This window comes from Motacilla alba, chromosome 28 (assembly GCF_015832195.1).
Source record: "Motacilla alba alba isolate MOTALB_02 chromosome 28, Motacilla_alba_V1.0_pri, whole genome shotgun sequence".
NCBI lineage: Eukaryota > Metazoa > Chordata > Aves > Passeriformes > Motacillidae > Motacilla > Motacilla alba.
The window spans coordinates 1,207,630-1,226,278 of NC_052043.1; the positions used below are offsets into that span (position 1 = coordinate 1,207,630).

General features: G+C 53.5%; 1 protein-coding gene across 16 annotated transcripts in view; it reads right to left on the reverse strand.

Moving 5' to 3' along the window:
- PTPRS (protein tyrosine phosphatase receptor type S) overlaps window positions 1–18,649 on the reverse strand; it is a 150,812-nt gene that overhangs the window by 30,919 nt on the left and 101,244 nt on the right. For 8 of the 16 annotated variants that reach the window (XM_038163556.1, XM_038163554.1, XM_038163553.1 and 5 more), the window contains 7 exons: window positions 14,448–14,717; window positions 11,264–11,845; window positions 10,316–10,449; window positions 10,022–10,166; window positions 3,905–4,210; window positions 1,939–2,132; window positions 1,537–1,563 (listed from right to left, as the gene is read on the reverse strand). In XM_038163556.1, coding sequence (XP_038019484.1) covers window positions 1,537–1,563; window positions 1,939–2,132; window positions 3,905–4,210; window positions 10,022–10,166; window positions 10,316–10,449; window positions 11,264–11,845; window positions 14,448–14,717 — 1,658 coding nt within the window. The remainder of the gene's footprint in view (window positions 1–1,536; window positions 1,564–1,938; window positions 2,133–3,904; window positions 4,211–10,021; window positions 10,167–10,315; window positions 10,450–11,263; window positions 11,846–14,447; window positions 14,718–18,649) is intronic. The other 8 variants (XM_038163563.1, XM_038163564.1, XM_038163562.1 and 5 more) reach the window with 2 other exon arrangements.

Consider the following 18,649-nt stretch of genomic DNA (forward strand, 5'->3'; position numbering starts at 1 on the left):
CTGTCGCTCCCTTCAAAGCTTTCCTCTCCACTGTGCGGCCTCAGAGGAGGCTCAGAGGTTTCAGGGAGATTACATTTTTTTTTTTTCACCATTACCCCTCTCTTCTCTCCTCAAGAGATATTTTTAATGCTTTCATAATATTAAAGGGATTGCTTGAATGCAAAGTGCAAGACGACACATTCCGCTCACGCTGAAGCTCCCTGCTAAATCCCACCCCCTCCTTCCCCATCCTCTATCAGCCTCCCCACACCTGGCTCCCAGGAGCTTTTGTTGGAACACTGGCCTCAAGAACAGCCCTTCCCCAAGAGGGATGCAGCCTTTCAAAGGGCTGTGTTGGAAAAGGAACACCCGTGCTAAATCAAACAGGATGACAGCACATGCAGCAGGGTTTTCCCCAAGGCCCCAGAAAGGAGGGGAGATGGGAATGTTGTGCATGTTTTATGGCTTTCCCCTCTCCTCACCCCTTCATGCATTCAATATTAAATCTCAGGGCAGCACTTGGGAAGAATTTGTTAGTCCTGAAAAGAACTATTTCCCCTGACGGTGAGCTGGGAGTGGAGCAGCAGAACTTTGAACAGAGGGATTTTGATCAGTGACTTTGGAGGCCCTCAGCTGCAGGGACAGGTCTGGCTTCTGGAAGTCAAGAAAACTGTTCTGCTCTCACACCTGCCACTGAGCTTTAGTAAGATTTTAGGAAAGGGGCTTTGGCTCCCCGAGACTCATTCTCCATCCCTCAAAGGGAGGCCCCTCAGGTGTGCAGGGCACTTGGCAATCCCCAGGAGACACAGACACCACCAGTTTAGTTGGGTGTTATCTCAGAACCCTGCCATTCCAAGACGAAAATGCTTTCTCCTACTTCTTGGTAGCTGTAGGATTTTGGAAAACATTAATCATTTTAGCAGAAATAGCAAATGCCAAACAGCCAAGCTGATTTTAAGGTACTTCAAAAGTAAAAGCACCAATAATGATTCAGCGCTTTGCATCAATGAGTTTCTGAGAATCTTGGCCCTTTGAGAGCACAAAGCATTTGTTCATGCCGTGGTAGCTCAGCACTCACGGATTCCATACTCCCAAGCTATCTTTTCCAGACACAGAGGTGTTACAAAGCAGCCCAGCCGAGCTCCCTGGTCTGGTGGAAGGTGTCCCTGCTCCCGGCTGGGAGTGGAACAAGATGGCCTTTAAGGTCCCTTCCAAGCCAAACTATTTTAGGATTCTCATATGTTCAAAGCAGTCCCAAATTCAATATGCCATCTGCTTCCCCGTGGAGGAGCAGCAGACCCATCTTTCCTTCAGAGCCAAAGGGAAAACCCTGGGGGATTGCTGCGTGCTGACAAACGACACGATCACAGAGGGGCACAGAGCAGTGGCAGGGAGGGGACAATGCATGGGAACACCAAAAACAGGCTCTACAACAGGCACACTTGCACTGCAAAAAAAAAAAAAAAAAAAGGAAAAGGAAAATACCACACCACAACAGGAAGTGGGAGAAGGGAGGAGGCAGAACCAGCATGGGAGGATTTTTATGTTTTTACTTACGTATTCAGCAGTGTCATCTGTTTCCCACTGGGCAGAGAACAAGAGAGGTTTGGCACATGAGAATACAAGAGGGGAAAGAAGGGAAAGACAGAGACACAGCATGAGGAAGGAGTCCCTGAGCAAGCAGCCACACAAGGTCAGAAGTTACCAGGCAAGCACGAGGGAAGAAGTAGAGTGGGAGAAATTAGTAGATTCCACTGTGGCCTTGGCCTGAATTAAAAGGCTTCCCAGACACAGCAAGGCTGAATGGATGGATGGATATTTATCTCAGTGCTGGGACAGCAGTAGGGACACAGCCACACCCTGTCACAGGTCCCCACGGAGCCTCTGCAGAGTTACACCGCCCAGGGCAGTGCATCCCCCCACCCCCAGCCTCCCGGGGCTCGCCCAGGTGAAGCTTACCTGGGCGTCTGCCAGCATGATGTCCTTGATGTGGGGCAGCCCCCTGGCCTCGCCGTTCTCCATGCGCACATAGTGCACCTGGTAGCCGCGGATCTGGCCGTGCTGGCGGCTCGGCACCGGCGAGCGCCAGAACACCTGGATGGCCGAGGAGTTGAGCACCTCCACCTCCACCTTCCGCGGCGGGGCGCTGGGCACTGCGGGGAGGGAGGGAGGCAAGCCAGGGGCCCCGGTCATTGCGGGTCTGCTCGGAGCCCGTCCCTGCTCCTCTGGGCTGTGCGCACACCGGATCTGAGCTCTGGGAGGAGGGGGAGACCTGAGCGCCCCAGTATCCCATCACCTGGCACTGGCCTCCCAGTTCCGTGGGACCTGATCTGCACGGCCTGGACACAGGGAGGGTGGCACTGGTCAGTAAGAAATGACACAGAGCCATCAGAGGGCTGAGTGGCATAAAGCACACATCTTCCTTCTATACATTGTTCTGATACAGGTAGACCTGATTGGTCATCTAATCAATGCACTTTACCTGACTGGCTAATTAAAAAGATGCTCATTTACAAACTTATGAGAATAACAAGAAAACAGCTATTAGGAAAACAACGCCTGCAGGTTGTTTTTAATAATAAGCTATCATTGTTTATCTCCAGCTTCCTAAAGCCTCCCAGGCCAATTCTGGGAAAATGTATCTACCTTCCTCACTCTCTGACTGGGCTGTCACATCCACAGGAGGGGACCAGGCCATCTCATCATCCAGCCAGCCTTCCACAGGCTCCTTTGCGCCCAGTTTGCTCAGATGGAGGGAACCATTACAGCTCCAGATCTCCGTCTGAGGGCAAAGCCAATTTCCAGTGAGCCAGAAAAGCCCTGGCGCTGCCTGTGGGAGGTCAGGGTGGAGAGGATCAGGAGAGGGCTTGTCCTTGGACTTCCCTCATCTCTCTGGCGGGACAGGGGCTTGGTGGCTGCAACCACTGTGGAATCTCAGGGCAGAAAGCAAGAGATACCTTGATGAAATTTGGGCTGAATCTTTGGAAATACTACTACTAATCACACAGGGCATGGCAGCTTCATCTACCAGGAAATCACACTTTCTGAGCAGGGCACTCTATGTCACATTTGGATGCGGGCAGAGGCTCAGGGAAACAGGGCCCAGACTGGGGACAAACCTGTTGCTTTTTAAAAATTCTTTTTATTTGGAATAGATGAAGAACACCTGAAAAAATTGGGATTTCCATACGTTATTTACTTGACCTATATTATTTGAGGTCCTACCCTCACAGTGAGGGTGCTCCTCTCCCTTCATGCACCCATTCATGCTTTTCCCTGGTTTTATTTTACTGTAGAAATACCAGGAAAATTCAAGTCTCTGAGTGGGGCCACTGAATTGTTGTCACTCAAGATTTTTGAAACTTGAACAGATTCCTCCTTTCTATGACTGACAAAAGCTCTGACTTAAGCAGGAGGTAGTCACAAGGAATGTGTGGGAAGAACTCTTTAATATTTTAAAATGTGCTCTCGGGCACAGGGTGGGATTCTTGGGGCTGTCCCAGGCAGGACCAGGAGCTGGACTTGGCTGATCCTCGTGGGTCCCTTCCAGCTCAGGATGTACAATGATTCAAGTTCTGGCAGCACAAGTTTTCCTCAGAGCGAAGGTTTTTAGTGCCTTGGCTGCTCCTGGCTCAGTGAGAGCATCTTTTCAGGGGGAGTGCTGCAGTCCAGACTCAGAGATATTAAGAAAGACCCACAAATCCAGGGGAGGAGAACCCCACAGACCCCAGTGCTCAGATGGCACCAGAGGACGCCGGGTGATGGCACCAGAGGATGCCACACAACTCAGATCTTGGATCCCACTCCAGCTCTGGCCTAGCACCACTCAAGAGCCACGGGAAGGGCCTGGCTGTGTCCCCCCAGCACGGGAACGACCCCCTGCAGGGACAGGAGCCCCCCCAGGAGAACCCAAAATCTCACTCACCATCTTCATCCGTGCGCACGATGACCGGCGAGCTCTCCGGGCCCGGCCCCACCTCCGTGTGAGCCACCACGGTGACGCGGTACTCGGTCCACTTCTCCAGGGACTCCAGCAGGATCTGACTGGTGGTTGGGGGGATATCATTCACCTCCTTTAGCTCCGTGTCCTCCGAGTCCAGCGCTCGATAGTGGACGCTGTAGCTGGCCAGGACGCCGTTCTGGCTCTCGGCCGGCGGCGGCCGCCAACTTACCAGAATGGCGGTGGAGCGGGTGCTGACACATTTTACATCTTGAGGGGGGGCAGACGGTTCTACGAGGGGGGAAAATTCAGGAGCGGGAGAGGGAAAGAAGGGAGAGGGGAAGGGGGGAAAAAAAAAAACAAAAGATGGGAAAGATAAAAGAAAAAAAAAAAGGAAAATGATAACAAAAAAATCTAAAATAAAACGTACAAAAGTTTGGTTTAGGAAGATAAAATTAAAAGAGAAGAGAGCTTTTTGTTGTTGTCTTTTTTTTTTTTTTTTTCCGAAATGAAGAGGTTCTTTTTTTTTTAAAAAAAAAAAAAGCCAACAGAAATTAAATGGGGCATCAAAACTGAAATGGTGTAAAGCAAAGGACTAAACCAGCAAGCGGGCCAGCCAAGAGGGGTCCTGCTGCTTCCACTAAGCTGGCACCAGCTAAACACCCAGCTGCACCCTATAAAAGCCCTTTCCTTTGGCTGCCTGTTTTACAGCAGCCTGGCAAATCCTGCTCTGGCTGGGAAAGCACTTTCCAACCTCAGTCTCTGGGATCTTGAATTTCTTTGAAGGGATCTGTGAAAATTAAGTAAGAAAAGCAAATCTTTTGCCAGGAGGCTTAAATTTAAGAGTCTGTACCTCCAGATGGAAGTGATTAGCTGTCCCCAGACTGGAGGAGGCCAAATCCCACAGTGGGAATGCCCAGGACACTGCCAAGCCAGCGTGTTTAGAGAGGAGGGTTTTGAGAAAGCACTTGCAGAAGGAGGGAGGCAGTGGCTTTGGTGAGGTATTCGGGTATCTAGGGGATTTTCCAAAGCAGCAGCAGGTCTAATTCCCGCTGCACTCTCTGCCTGAACTACAGCAGGGTGTTTCTGGACATCCTGGCAGAAAACCTTGGGGACTGTGGCCCTACCCAGGCACCTTCTCAGGGTGGCAGCAGACGCCTGTCCAAGGGGGACCAGCAGGTGGGGAAGGTGGAACCCACAGCTCTCCCTTAAAGCTCCTCTCGTTCCATCCCCTGCCCTGGGCAGGAACAGCTGCCACCATCCAGGGGACTCCTTCCTGGCCCTGAACACTTCCAGGAACTAGCCCACACTTCTGCCTGTCACTAAGGACAACTATCAGCCCAGGGAAGCAGAGTGTGATACATTCTGAGGGCAAATCAATAAATCCAATATCAATAAAGAGCTTTTAAGTCTCTGCAGACAGGGCAGGAAACTGGGGTGAACTCACAAGCCCCCAAGTATCACCTGCAAGAAGCAGTAGATCAGTGCTGGTCACTGCTACTCATTCCTCTGATGCTTTTTAATAAACAAAAAGCTCTTTTAGCAAGGAATGATTGTTTTCAAACCTCTTACTCCCATCCTGGAGTCAAACCCAGATGTTTAGGCCCAGCTTGCCTTGAGGACTCTGCTAAATCCAGTCACACTTAGCCCAGCTGGCACTGGAGTGAGAGCCACACGCTTTCCAGGAGCCTCCAGGAGACAGAGGGAAGTGGCTTTTCAGAAAGGGCAGAGATAATCCCTCCTCTGCTGTCTGAGCACCCTGCCCAGTAGGACATTTTGGGTGTTTTCCTTCTATTTTTGTGCACTATTGCTGTCTTTAACCTGGCAGAATGACCCTCTTCTCCCCAGCACTCCCAGTGAGGAGGCTGACAAACCCTGGCCATGGCTGGCCTCGCAAAACAACACAGAAGATGTCAAATGAAGCAAACCAAAAAGAACAAACTGGAAAATAAAACATAAATCAAGCCAATAATTTGAAACAAAAAGAAAAAAAAAAAACGAACACCAGAAAGGAAATCATAATAATAAAATAATACTGATATAAAAAGTGACTCCTTCCAGAACATTCCCAGTCTGTTTACCTACCTTCCACGCTTCAACTGCTAACTTATAAGACTTTCTTACAAGAGAACAAGAGGAACTGAGCTACGAGGCCAGACCAAGCTCCTGGTGGGTTTCTGCACATGACTGGCTTTTAAAATGCCACTCTGCTCATGATGAGTCCCCGAGTCCTCCCCCACCAGCAGAACCCCAGCTACTATTGCAAAATGGCAATTTTGGACCCCAATCTGTTCTCTTTTGCTAAACTGTCAGCACAAAGAGCAGGACAGCACGTTCCCAGTGACAGATCTCCTTCCCTCTGCCTCTCTCCATTTGCTGTGATTGCTGCACCACCTCTCCAGGACAGAGGTGCACTGCTGCTCCCACGTCCCAGAACCAGCTCAAGGATGGTTTCAAGGCATGGAGGGACAGACTCAGCCCTCTCCCATTGCTGCCACGGTGCCCTTTCCTTCTTTTTTTGTCCTCATCAGAGGCCGGGCATATTAAAATCCACCTTTCCTGCTCAGTTCCAGCCAAAGCCACCACAGCCGAGAAACCCACTGCAGAGGGGGTCTGACCTGACCTACCCTTCATCCTGCACCTCATTCTGAAAGCCCCAGGAAGCAGAGCTCAGCTCCAGCTGGCACTGGGGTCACTGTCTGCGCTGCCACGCTCGCTCACTCACCCTCTACGCTCCAGCACAGGGTCCTACTGAGAGGCCCTGGCGTGAGGCCTCCTTTTGGGATGGTTTTGCACTTTCTCTGGTCAAAAAGGCAGGGTGGGGGGTGGGTGATGGGGGAGAAGGCCCAGGTCCTGCCCGGCCCCCTCTCCGTCACCCCTGGCCTGCAGCAGCGGAGGAGAACAGCCAGGGGTGCTGGCTGGCCACGCTGGACACGCCTCTGGGAGCTCATGGCACTGCTTCCTTCACAATCCAGCCCAACCTGTGTGACCCTGGGGACGCTGGGGACAGCGCCGGGAGCCGTGGCAGGAGCCCAGTGCCACCAACCCCACCGGGGCTGCGAGCTCAGCTCCGCAAGCAGCCCCTCCCTGGGCTCAGGCAGGCACAGGCAGGAGCCCCCAGGCAGGAGAGCTCTGCCTTGGCCTGCCGGCTGGTTCCACCAGCGTTTTGGGACCCCTCCCCACCCTCCCAGGGCTCCAGGACATGCGGGAGTGCCTGCAGAGCCACCGGCGGTGAGCCTGCAGCCACAGGGTGGACTGTATTTGTGAATCTGCTTGAGACCAGCCAGTACTCACCTGAGCTGCACCTTTTACATGCTTTAAAGTTGACTGTCCAAGCCACAAGAATGACCCTTACTGACCTTGCACAATATCATGTTTTTTAACCCTTTAGGTACCACAGACTTTGGGTATTTCATTCGCTTCATGTACTGTGAGGGGGACAGGAGGGAGAGCGGAGCTACGTGGGGGGGAAATCCTTCCTTGGGCAGGAACAGAGGGTGAGAAAACCCCATTGTTCCTCCACACCTGCACGTGCAGCCTCACAGCACCCACCCTGCCACCCCTGCCTGCTGAGCACGCTTTGCCCTCTGGAATTTCCCAGTGGGAGAGTTGCCAGGGAGCCTGGGAAGGTCATGGCTAACCAGAAAGGGCAAACCAGCTTCTCCCAGCCATGAGAGTCTGTCAGTTTTACGAGCTATGTCTCTGGTACTTGAAGAGTTAAAACCCAGCTACTTCAAGAAGAAAAAGATACTTTACCTTTAGTTTAATGGATTTTACTTTGGTTATGATGCTCAGGAGGAGCCACCCTGGCAGGGAGGTGCAGGGAGGGGCTGCCACATGCGGGTGGGTGCTGGGAGGGGACAGCAGGAGCAGCAGGGGGAGCAGGGAGAGGCTTTGTCATTCCAGAGACAAGATGCCATCGTGGTGTGACATCGCCCAGCCAGGGACAGGGACAGGGACAGCAGGGAGCTGGCTCATCGGGTGCAGGGCATGCAGGCAGGCAAGCAGAGAGCAGAAGAGAGAAGAAAGAAGAGGCATGGAGCAGGCCAAGGAGGAGCTGAACGGAAAAGGAGCTGAGGAGGGAAGACACAAAAGCCTGTCCCGAGCCAGAAGGTCTGTGAGCCGAAGGATGTCACCCGGAGCAGGGAGAATTGACTCGTTCCTCCAACAGCCAGCCAGGAAAAAATGTTTCACCGTGTTACAGGACACTGACAGCTCCCAGCTGATGTTCTTAAGAGCATTAAATTAACGAGACTCTCCCTATGAAAGCTGAGCTCCAGAGAGAGAAACCCGTCCGTGTTCTGGGCAGATGCCAAGTTAGAAAAAGCCCCAAAGCCTTCCCTTTTCCCAGATCCCCTTTTCCTCACCCTTAAGGGACAAATTTTCACTAAGGCCTACTGCCACCAGCTCCCACACCCCTCTTCCAGCTTGTTTTATTGAACCAGAAAGCACAAATCCCAGACCATCTTTGCCTCCCATCCCCACAGGTCTCAAGGAGAGAAACCCATTGGAAAACAGAAGCAGAGTGTAAGTTTAACACTTATTTTTCAGGTCCTTTCAGTTCATTTCCCCCACCCCACAGAGATGCTCCCTCTGACAGTACCACACTGGGATCAGAACCAGCAGATGTGCAGCAGAGTCAGGAAAGGATTTTCCTATGAAACGTAGAGAGAGTATGGAGAAAAAGAAAAGAAAGAAAAAAGGGGAAAAACATTTGAAGGGAAGAAAAAACAAAAAATCTTTGAATGGAGTGGAGGCCTGAGAAAGCCCCAGTAAGGAATTCTGTCTATGCAGAAACAGACTCCCCTTTCTTCCCACTCCTCAGGGGACAGAAAGAGAAGGAGACAGGGAAAGGGAGAGACAGCAGGATGTGACAATTAAAAAGCCCAGCCGAGAGCCTGCTGCTCCCCCTTGTTAGGGACTCTGAGGGATGGGAGCAGGGCTCTCCCTCCTCACACTGGTGACCAGAGCCACTTCTGAGTTAGTTCTGCTCCCGGCTACTCCAAACTGCAGTGGAGTGATTTAGTAGAGATGAGAGGAGACAGAAAACACAAAGAACAGCTGCCACAGCCACTCATGCAGTGAAAAAACACCTCATTTAAAAGCAAAGATCTGTGAAAAGCCCAGGTTGAAATATTGCCATCCAGGGTTATTGTCCCCAGGGCAACAGCGAAGGGAGACAATCCATTAAACTAAAACCAGCACGTTTTAGTTGCATACACTCCATCCTGGTGTCATCAATATCCCCCTCCCAGCCTCCACAGGGCTCCTCTCTCCCGCTCTGCTGGAGCCCAAACGGGGCCATTCCCAGAGCTCCAGGCCTTCCTCCCCTTGGCTCTGGAGGTGCTCATGCAAAAGAGCATGGGGACCGCTTCCCCAAAGGCTGGGGAAGGCTGGGCCTGTGAACAATCACCTTCCCTTCTCCTCTCCCTCCCCTTTCCCCACCGTCTCCCCGCTGCACTGCTCGTGCCCTTCCTGACAGCGGCTGGGCCTGGGCCCGTGACAGGGCCTGTGTCTGTGACAGGGCCTGGGCCTGTGACAGGGCCTGGGCCCGTGACAGGGCCTGGGCCCGTGACAGGGCCTGTGTCTGTGACAGGGCCTGGGCCTGTGACAGGGCCTGTGTCTGTGACAGGGCCTGTGTCTGTGACAGGGCCTGGGCCCGTGACAGGGCCTGTGTCTCTGACAGGGCCTGTGTCTGTGACAGGGCCTGGGCCCGTGACAGGGCCTGTGTCTGTGACAGGGCCTGTGTCTGTGACAGGGCCTGTGTCTGTGACAGGGCCTGGGCCCGTGACAGGGCCTGTGTCTGTGACAGGGCCGGGCTGTGGCTGCCATCCCCTGAGCATGCTCAGCACCACAGCCAGCGTGGCCACCACGAGCCCTCACTGCTGCCACCCCGAGTGGCTGGCCCCCCAAAGCCCAGCTCTGCTCCTGGCTCACGTCTCAGCTAGCTGGAGCGGTGAAGGGAGAGGGGAGCAGGTCCCGAGGGTGTCCCCCCTCCCTGGAGTGAAACGCCAGCCCCCAGCTCCGTACCCCTGTGCCCACCATCTCTGGCTCCCTGACCGTGGTCCCCTCAGAGAAGGGTGGGAAAGGAGAGACACCTACTAGACTGCAAGGTGCGCTCTCGGACCTCCGGGGTGAAGGCCCCCAGCCCCAGGGCCGAGCGGGCGGCCAGCCGGAAGACATACTCAGTGTTGGGCTTCAGGCCTTCCACCGTGAAGGAGGTCGTGGGCTCGAAGTTCTTCAGCACCTGGGATGGGCGAGGGGGGAAGAGAAAAATAAACCCAAACAACAGGCAGCAGAGGTGAGGCCTGCCCAGAGACACCTGCCCTGCTCCCCTCGCTCCACGGCGGGGCCGGGGAGCTCCTCAGCCCCAGCCCTGCTGCACTTCAGACTCACCTCCTTGCTGTGGTCTCCCTCCTTGTAGAGGAGCTCGTACTTCACTATGATCTCCTGGCGTGGGGGGCTCCACGACAGCACAATGCTCGTCTCGGTCTTGGCTTCTGCTCGGAAGTTCATCGGCTGCCCAGGAACTGGCACGGAGGGGGAGCCGACAGGGCAGAGGAGGCAAGATGAGAAAGAGGAGAAACCGCATTAACTTGGCTAATTAGGAGGCTCTTGCCCTGTTTTCTTCAAAGCCTGTGTGGGAAGAGCACGTCAGTAGCAAAATGCCACACTGCAGCGTGGGCAGGTCCTGCCTCTAAAGCTGTGGAGTTACATCCCACTGCAGGACTCCAGCGTGTGCAGAGCTGCTGGAGATGGAAGAATCCCAGTGGATCATATAGCTCTTTCTCAGCAGTGCAGAATACAACCCTTCCCATCAATCCCAGTATTACAAGATTCTGGAAGTAGGAAGCCCATGAGCAGCCTGTTGAGGACACAGGGTTTCCTCCCATACCCCATGCCAAAAATGTGCTGGGTGACAGCCCGTGATTGAACACCTTGTGTTTGCAGCTCAACACATAAGGTTCATTCCCCACTCATCTCTGACAAAGTAGCTCCCGGGTACCTTAGGGAGAGTTAAAGTGTCCACCACTACCTGGGCAGTTTTACATCTGTTAAAGACATTTGGAATCATGGAATGGTTTGGGTTGGAAGAGACCATAAAGCTCATCCAGGTCCTTGGGCAGGGACACCTTCCCCTATCCCAGGTTGCTCCAAGCCCTGTCCAACCTGGCCTTGGACACTTCCAGGGATCCAGGGGCAGCCACAGTTTCTCTGAGCAACTGGAGCCAGGGCCTCCCCACCCTCTGAGTAAATAATTCCTTCCCAACATCACATCTAAACCTCCAAATCCAACCAGCAGCTCTCCTTCCCACAGCCCAGGTCAGCCACACGGGTGCTCACCTCCTTGCTGTGTCTTAACCTGGATGGGGTCGGACAGGGGCCCGTCCCCCACGGAGGTGAAGGCCAGCACTCGCACGGTGTAGGTCTCGTCCTCCAGGAGGCTGCCCACGGTGGTCAGCAGGCTGTCGTCCACGTTGTGCTTCTGCCAGTTGCTGACGGGCTGCTCGGGCTCCATGGTGTAATAGACTCGGTAGCCTCGGATCTGCCCGTTGGGCTCCACGGGTTCCTCCCACTGGATGATCATGGTGGTGCTGCTCAGCATGCGGCCCTGCACGTTGCGTGGGGCGCTGGCAGGAGCTTGTTCCCCCGTGCGGGTGACCACCGACTCGCTGGGAGGGCCCTGCCCGATGCTGTTGACTGCGGAGACCCAGATCTCGTACTCGGAGTTGGGGCTGAGCCCCCCGATGCTGTAGCGCGTGGTGGTGATGTCCTCCTTGATCTGGTATGGTCCATCCTGGCTCTTGGACTTGTACTCAATGACATAGTAGGACACGGGGTCTGGATTTCCAGAGTCCCAGGTGATGGTGATACTCGTTGCTGTTGTCTCTGTCACCACTGGCGTCCCAGGAGCCTTGGGAAGTGCTGAGAATCAGGAAGAACAGGCATTTAAAAAAACCACAGGTGCAGCAATGGCACCTAATTGGTCTGGTTAAGGCTGCAGGAGCCGGAGGCACAGCACCAATCCCGGCAGCTCAGGAAAGTGCTGCTGGAATGTGAGGAACCTAGTTATCCACTCTATTATCCTCCTCAAATTGCTCCATCAAAGGCAAAGTGTTCAGCTAAACATCTGGAATCATTAGCACAGGCTTCAGCTGCACATCCGCCCGCCGGGGCAGGGAGGGAGAGCAGCTCCTCAGCTCCTTCCCAGCACGTGCTACATCTCTCTGCTGAGCCTCCACGGGCAAGGAAAGGCACAGGGCAGGCTCTGCTCTCCAGAACGAATCTCCAGAAATGCTGGGAGGGCTTCCCCTCAATCCTCAAAGTGTGTAAATCCCCATCTCCCCTCTCCCTCATCCAGGGAGTCCCCCAGGAGCCTGCTGGGGACCGCACGCTGCTCAGCACTTTAACTGCACCTGATCTGTGCTCCAACTTCACCTGTCCTCAAGCTTCATGTGCAGTCCTCACTGCACACTTTAGACCCTTTTCAACCCTCCTTTTCAACTTCTTCTTATCATGGAATCCCAGAATGTTTTGGGTTGAAAGGGGTCTTAAAGCCCATCCAGTGGAACCCCTGCCATGGGCAAGGACACCTTCCACTGGCCCAGGTGGCTCCAAGCCCTTTCCAACCTGGCCTTGAAGCCTAACTTCTCTAGACCTGGTGACAGTAAAGCTCAAACTTCTCTTTTCACCTTCTGCCTGGGAGAGCTGCAGGTGCTCACACACAGAACAGTGCAGGGAACAGGATCCAAACAGAATTACAAAAGACAGAAAGTACCAGCTGGGTGAGATTCCCCATGTGAGGGGATGGGAAAGTTGCACGCAGAAGCAATCTGCCCTACACAGCAGCTTTTTAGATTGAGGGGGTAAGACAGGGAAAAAAGGGAAGGAAGGAAGGAAATACTCAGGAAAATAAAGAGCACCCGAGTCCAGCCCCAGGCATCCTTCCGCTGGCACGAGAGCCCCACTGCCTGTGCAGAATCTGAGAACAGGTGTCATGCCAAGATTCTCTAGCCCCTACTCATTTCTCCTGTCAGACCTTCCTCAGACAGATCACTGATACAACAGGATTGTTTTTCCTTATCCCTCCCTTTCTCCCAAGTGTTTCTCCTCTTCCCCACCCACAGATCCTTTCCCACCCCGCCTCTCCCAGATCCCTCATGGGCAACACCAGTACTTGGAGCAGACACCAGCTCACACAGAGCTCTACACTCACCCAACCTCAGGGGTTCCTGCTTGGGTTTAATACTCCCCTGCTGAGGACAGAATAGATTGAAGATGGCACCCGTGCTCCTCTTGGGAATCACTAGCTGGAAGCTGGGCTTATTCCCCATCTTGCTGAGGCAACAACGGCTACTAAGATGCTGGAACTAAGCTCTACTGCAAGGGTGCACATGCCAGAGATCCTCAGGGCCTTGGCTGAGTCTCAGGCCTTGGAACAGGATGGCATGCAGGCTCCAAGCCATCCAAGGCTTCTTGTGCCCAGCCAGCCTCATTTGTCAGGACAGACACAGCATGCGGGGGATTTGAGCCACAGTTTTCTTCATAACAAGCAGCTCAGGTGTCCTAAAGCGAGGGAAGGTCTCCAGCTACCAGCTTCCCCTCCACCATGGGTTTCCCTGTGTGGGGGATTCCCCCAGGACATGCACAGATCCCAGCACGGGGCACTCATGGTGCACAGGTCTGTTCTGCTGCTTGTGCTCACAGAGCTCCACGTGTGCAACAGGTAAGGACAGGGACTGACCCTCCTGCAGCCAGGTGCCCACGATACAGCCACGGTGTCCCTGGCCATGCACACACATCCCAGTCGTGCAGGACATGCAGAACTGTCCCTATCCATGGACACACATCCCACTCGTGCAGGAGCACCAGGACATGCAGAACTGTGTCCCTATCCATGCACACACACACCCCATTCATGCAGGACACCTGGACATGCAGGACTGTCCCTGTCCATGCACACACATCCCACTCGTGCAGGAGCACCAGGACATGCAGGACTGTCCCTGTCCATGCACACACACACCCCATTTGTGCAGGACACCTGGACATGCAGGACTGTCCCTGTCCATGCACACACATCCCACTCGTGCACCAGGACATGCAGGACTGTGTCTCTATGCACGGACACACATCCCATTTGTGCAGGACACCTGGCCATGCAGGACTGTCCCTGTGCATGCACACACACACCCCATTTGTGCAGGACACCTGGCCATGCAGGACTGTCCCTGTGCATGCACACACACACCCCATTTGTGCAGGACACCTGGCCATGCAGGATGGCGTCCCCTGTGCAGGTTAGGCAGTCACAGGCTCTCCCCATGCAGACACACGATGACACAGGCACGACCATGGGACGTTCCCACTCTGCTACACGTCCCACCACGGCTCCCATGCACGAGCAGGACACGTGCCCAGGCATCCCCTGCCCTCATGCTCGGACACTCAGCTCTGTGCCCGCACGGCTGCCCGGCACGTGCCCACTCCCACACGTGCACTCAGCACCCTGCTCCCACTCCCTTACATTTCACCGTGATCTGGGCCACGGCTTCGATGACTCCCAGGCTGGACATGGCCACGCAGGTGTAGTTGGCAGAGTCCTTGACGTCCGTGAGCTCCAGGACGTTCCTGCCCACGGGCATGTCATCCTCGGGCGTCAGGTCCTCCGCTCCCTGCATCCACTTCACGTAGGGCATGGGAGAGCCCACGGCCACGCAGGTGATGTTGACGTTGCCCCCGGGCATGATTTCATGGCTGACAGGGAGGATGGAGAAGCGAGGGGCCACACGGCGAACTGTGGACGAGACGCACAGAGGTAACAAAAAAACAAAACGGAAAAGCAAACCAAAACAAACGAACGAACAAAAAAACGAAGAGGAAAAAAAAAAAAAAGAAAAAAAGAAAAAGGAAAGGAAAGAAAGGAGAAAAAGAAAAAAGAGTAAAAGATAATTTAAATATATATGGGGTTTGTCACCATTTATTTTCTTCCTTCATTAAAAACAAAACAAAAAACCAAAGAAATTAAAAAATCAAAAACCAAAAACCAAAAAAATAAACTCCAAATAAATTGGTACTTCACAAACAATATATAGAATATAGACATAAAAGCGATATTTCATAGCAACAGGGTTCCATTGATCAAGATTAGACCCATCACAGCACAGATAAATACACAAAAATTTATTAGCAATTTCTCATCTTTACTGGCAAGAGCTGGCATGGCGAGAGCCCAAACTTCTCCTCCGCGGCCGCTGGGGCCCCCAGCTCCCCGCTCCACACCCCGGGAAGCTGCTCCTCCCTCTCTCTCCCAGTGGGGTCTGAGTCCTGGGCCCCTTCTCCCCAGGAACAGCCCGTCCACCAGCACCCGGCGTGGTCCAGGTGCCCCCTCCAGAGAGGGGCCCTCTCCCACCCGGGGCTGCTGCGGACGTGGGGCGGGGGGCCAGGAGAAGGTTGGCATGGAGATGGAAACTTCTCAACGTTTTGCATTGTTGGACCCAGAGAATTCAACAAAGAGAGAAGTATCACATCCCCAAATTGCAGACGCTCCACTCGAGAAAAGGCAAAAGGATCAACGAGGGAGGAGAGGGAGTCCCTGGAGCGGGACAGAATTTAGTCGGTGTCTGCGTGTGAGAAGCGTCCAGGGGAACACAGCCCCCCTGGAGCGAGAGGGAGTGTGGAAAAGATGAGAAACTCTAATGAAATTTTTGTGGTTTTCGGGTATAGAAACCCTAACGAAGCCTCTTTAAGATCTGACACGGTTCCATCGATAGATGCAGCTCTCAGAGTCACAAACATCATGCAAAATAGGTAAAAAAGAGAGAGAGAGAAAGAGAGAGAGAAAGAGAGAGGAAAATGCAGAGAAATATAATTTCTGGGCGGTAGCAAATGCCCACATGGATACTGGATAGAAAGTGAGCGACAGAGAAAGGAAGGAAGACCAGGAGAAGGAGAACAAGAGGGGAAGGGAGAAAGAAGAGAGAGAGAGGGAGGGGAGGGGGAAACCCACTTTAATGCTGCATACTTTTTCTAGCTGATGTGACTCAATGTGGTGGCTCACATTGTCACATCTCAGCCCTGGCGGAATAATAAATAGAATAGAATTAATAAGAAAAACAAGGTAATGAAACTTTTAACGTTGAGAAAACAGTGACATGTTCTGTGCATCTCCTTAGCAGAGAGGTGGATGCAGCTTCCAGACCTTACACAGGAAGAACATGGACGCAAAGAGGAGGCTGTGGTTTCCTTGGCTCCATTTTCTGAGCTACCTGGAGGGATGCTGGGTGCCCTTCCTTATGGGGGGAGGCAGGGGAACGGACAAAGGAGAATGTGTGTGGATCACAGAGGGCCTAGGGAGGGGGCTGAGGGCAGGGTCTCCTCCCACAAGAAAGACAAAAGGATTTAGGACCCGGGGGAATGCAGGAACTGCAGCAGCTGGAGGGGAGCAGGGTGCAGGATTCCTCCAGCTCCAGGGACAGCCATGCAGGAACTGCCACAGGCAGGGCAGGTGAGGGGCAGGAGGGTCTGGATTGCTGGGGGGCTGAGAACTCCCTGTTCCTGATGTCAGTTCCCAGGTAACCTCTGCACAACCCCTCCAAAGCTTGGTGGCTTTGCCTCATGCCAAAGCAAAGCCAAGGACAGCAGGGCTGAGCCTGCCATTGTCCCTCCCAGTGCCTTCAGACGTCCCCTGGAACTGTCCTGGGGCTTGCTAGTGTTTATCTTGCAGCTTTGTGGATCTTTTCCAAGGGGAAGGGCACTGCCAGGAGAGGTAGAGGCTGTTTGCCATTTAGTGGGGCTTTGGCAAACAAAAGCCAACTGCAGCCCCCGCAAGGTGACAAGGGACATTGGTTGTCACAGCAAGGTCTGCTCTCCCCATGGGGCTCTCAGACCCTTTTCTGCAAGAACCAGTAGCCAGGAGCCAGCACTGGGAGGCAAGGAAGAGAAGACTTCCAGACTGGTGGCATTAGGAGCTCAGAGGGGGCGAAGGGGAATTCCTGCATGCACGGATTTGCGGAGAGAACGGGGGGCATGCCCTCAGCTGGGGGGGGATGGGGATGTGGAGGGAGGGGCTGCAAGCTCACCTGGCCACTGACACTAGAAGATGATTTTCTACCTGCAGAAAGGTGTAGGGGGGGTACCACGGTGTTTGTTCCATGCCAGGCACCAGCAGTGGCTCAAAGGATGAGGCAAGCTGCTCCTTGCTCCCTCCTGCCACTAGGGAGGGAGAACACTCGGCCCTAGGCACGAGGGTACATCCACGTTCCCCACTCCATCCTGCTTCCCACTGCTCCCACAAGTACCACAGTTCAGAAAATGGAGCCAGGTGGAAACCACACCTGTCACAGTCTGAGACAAGATGGAGAGAACTCGGAAAGAAACAAGTGGGGTCAACATGCAGACAGATCTGGGGTGGGGATGGCTCTTCTGAGGGGGGGCTGGTACGTGACCTTCTGGAGAGGGGAGGCAAGGTGGGAAAGGTGAGGAGGAATGGGGAGACAATCCGGACAAGATCCGGGCAGCAAACAGCATCAACAGCAACAAACAACGGCAGGTGGGATGCAAACACTGAGTTGTCATGGGAACAGAACAAGACAATTAATCCAAACCGAAGCTAATCGCAAAGAAATGAAACCCAACTGAAAAAGAAAGGGGAAAAAAAAACCAAACAAAAACAAAACAAGAAAAGAAAAAGAAAGAACAAACCAGAATTTAATAACTGAAAAGCATCATCTGATGTAGGGCGGAGTGCTGAGAATCGGAGTCTGAAGGGAACCCACTGTTCCTGGCTGTGGTTTTGGGCAGGGAAGGAGAAATCCACTCACAAAACACAAGCTCGGGGCTGCACACAGCACGTTCCCAAAAAGCTGCAGAGCAGCCCTGCCCTCCTCCTGACAGCTCCCGGGGTGCAGGTCAGCCCCGGGGTCTCAGGGATCCTCACTTTGGGCTGGTTTAGTGGCGTTTGTCACCCTCCAAGGGAAGCACCCAGCACCTCTGGATGCCAGCCCTCAGCACCACCCCTTCCACAAGGAGGGAGAATTTGGATTAGGGCTGATATGAGCCCCAAACAGGCAGCAGCACTTCCTTGGTGCATCCTGGTTTAAAAAAAAAACTAGACTCTCCTGTGTGCACAGATATACCAACATCCACACACTGATCTAGGACGGGAAAAGGACTCCAGTTAAATGTTGGGGACCTCAGAGAGTCCCCTGGATACAGCCCTGCGATGGCTCAGGTCTGTGACAACCACAATAAGGCACAGGGTTCATCTCTGGCTACCCAGAGCCATCAGGCTGCTGCTTATTTTAATTGCTGTAACATTTGCATTTGGCTGGAGACAGGGATTTTGTCAAGCTGAGAATCTCTGGGTCAGCCTTTAGGTCAAGGCCCAGGAGGAGGAGAGCTGTGGTGGAAAGGAAGCTGGAGATGGAATCAAGACCGATTTCAGCTCTGGGCCCAGCTCCCCAGCAGCTGAAGGAGGGGAATTTCACAAGAAAAAAATCGGGTGAAGAGATCCCCTCCATTTTGCTATCAGCACTTTCAAAGGATCGGGAAGAACAGAACTGCCCTCTCTGGAAAGGAAACACTGGGATGGGGCAGTCAGGGCTCTGCTTTATAAACACTTTATAATACCACTTTTCCCAGTTTCTGGTCAAGAAGGACCTTCCCTGAGTTCCAGGGGTGTTTGGTTTCCAGGACAGCTTTGCCAGACCCCGCATGCGTACACGGATG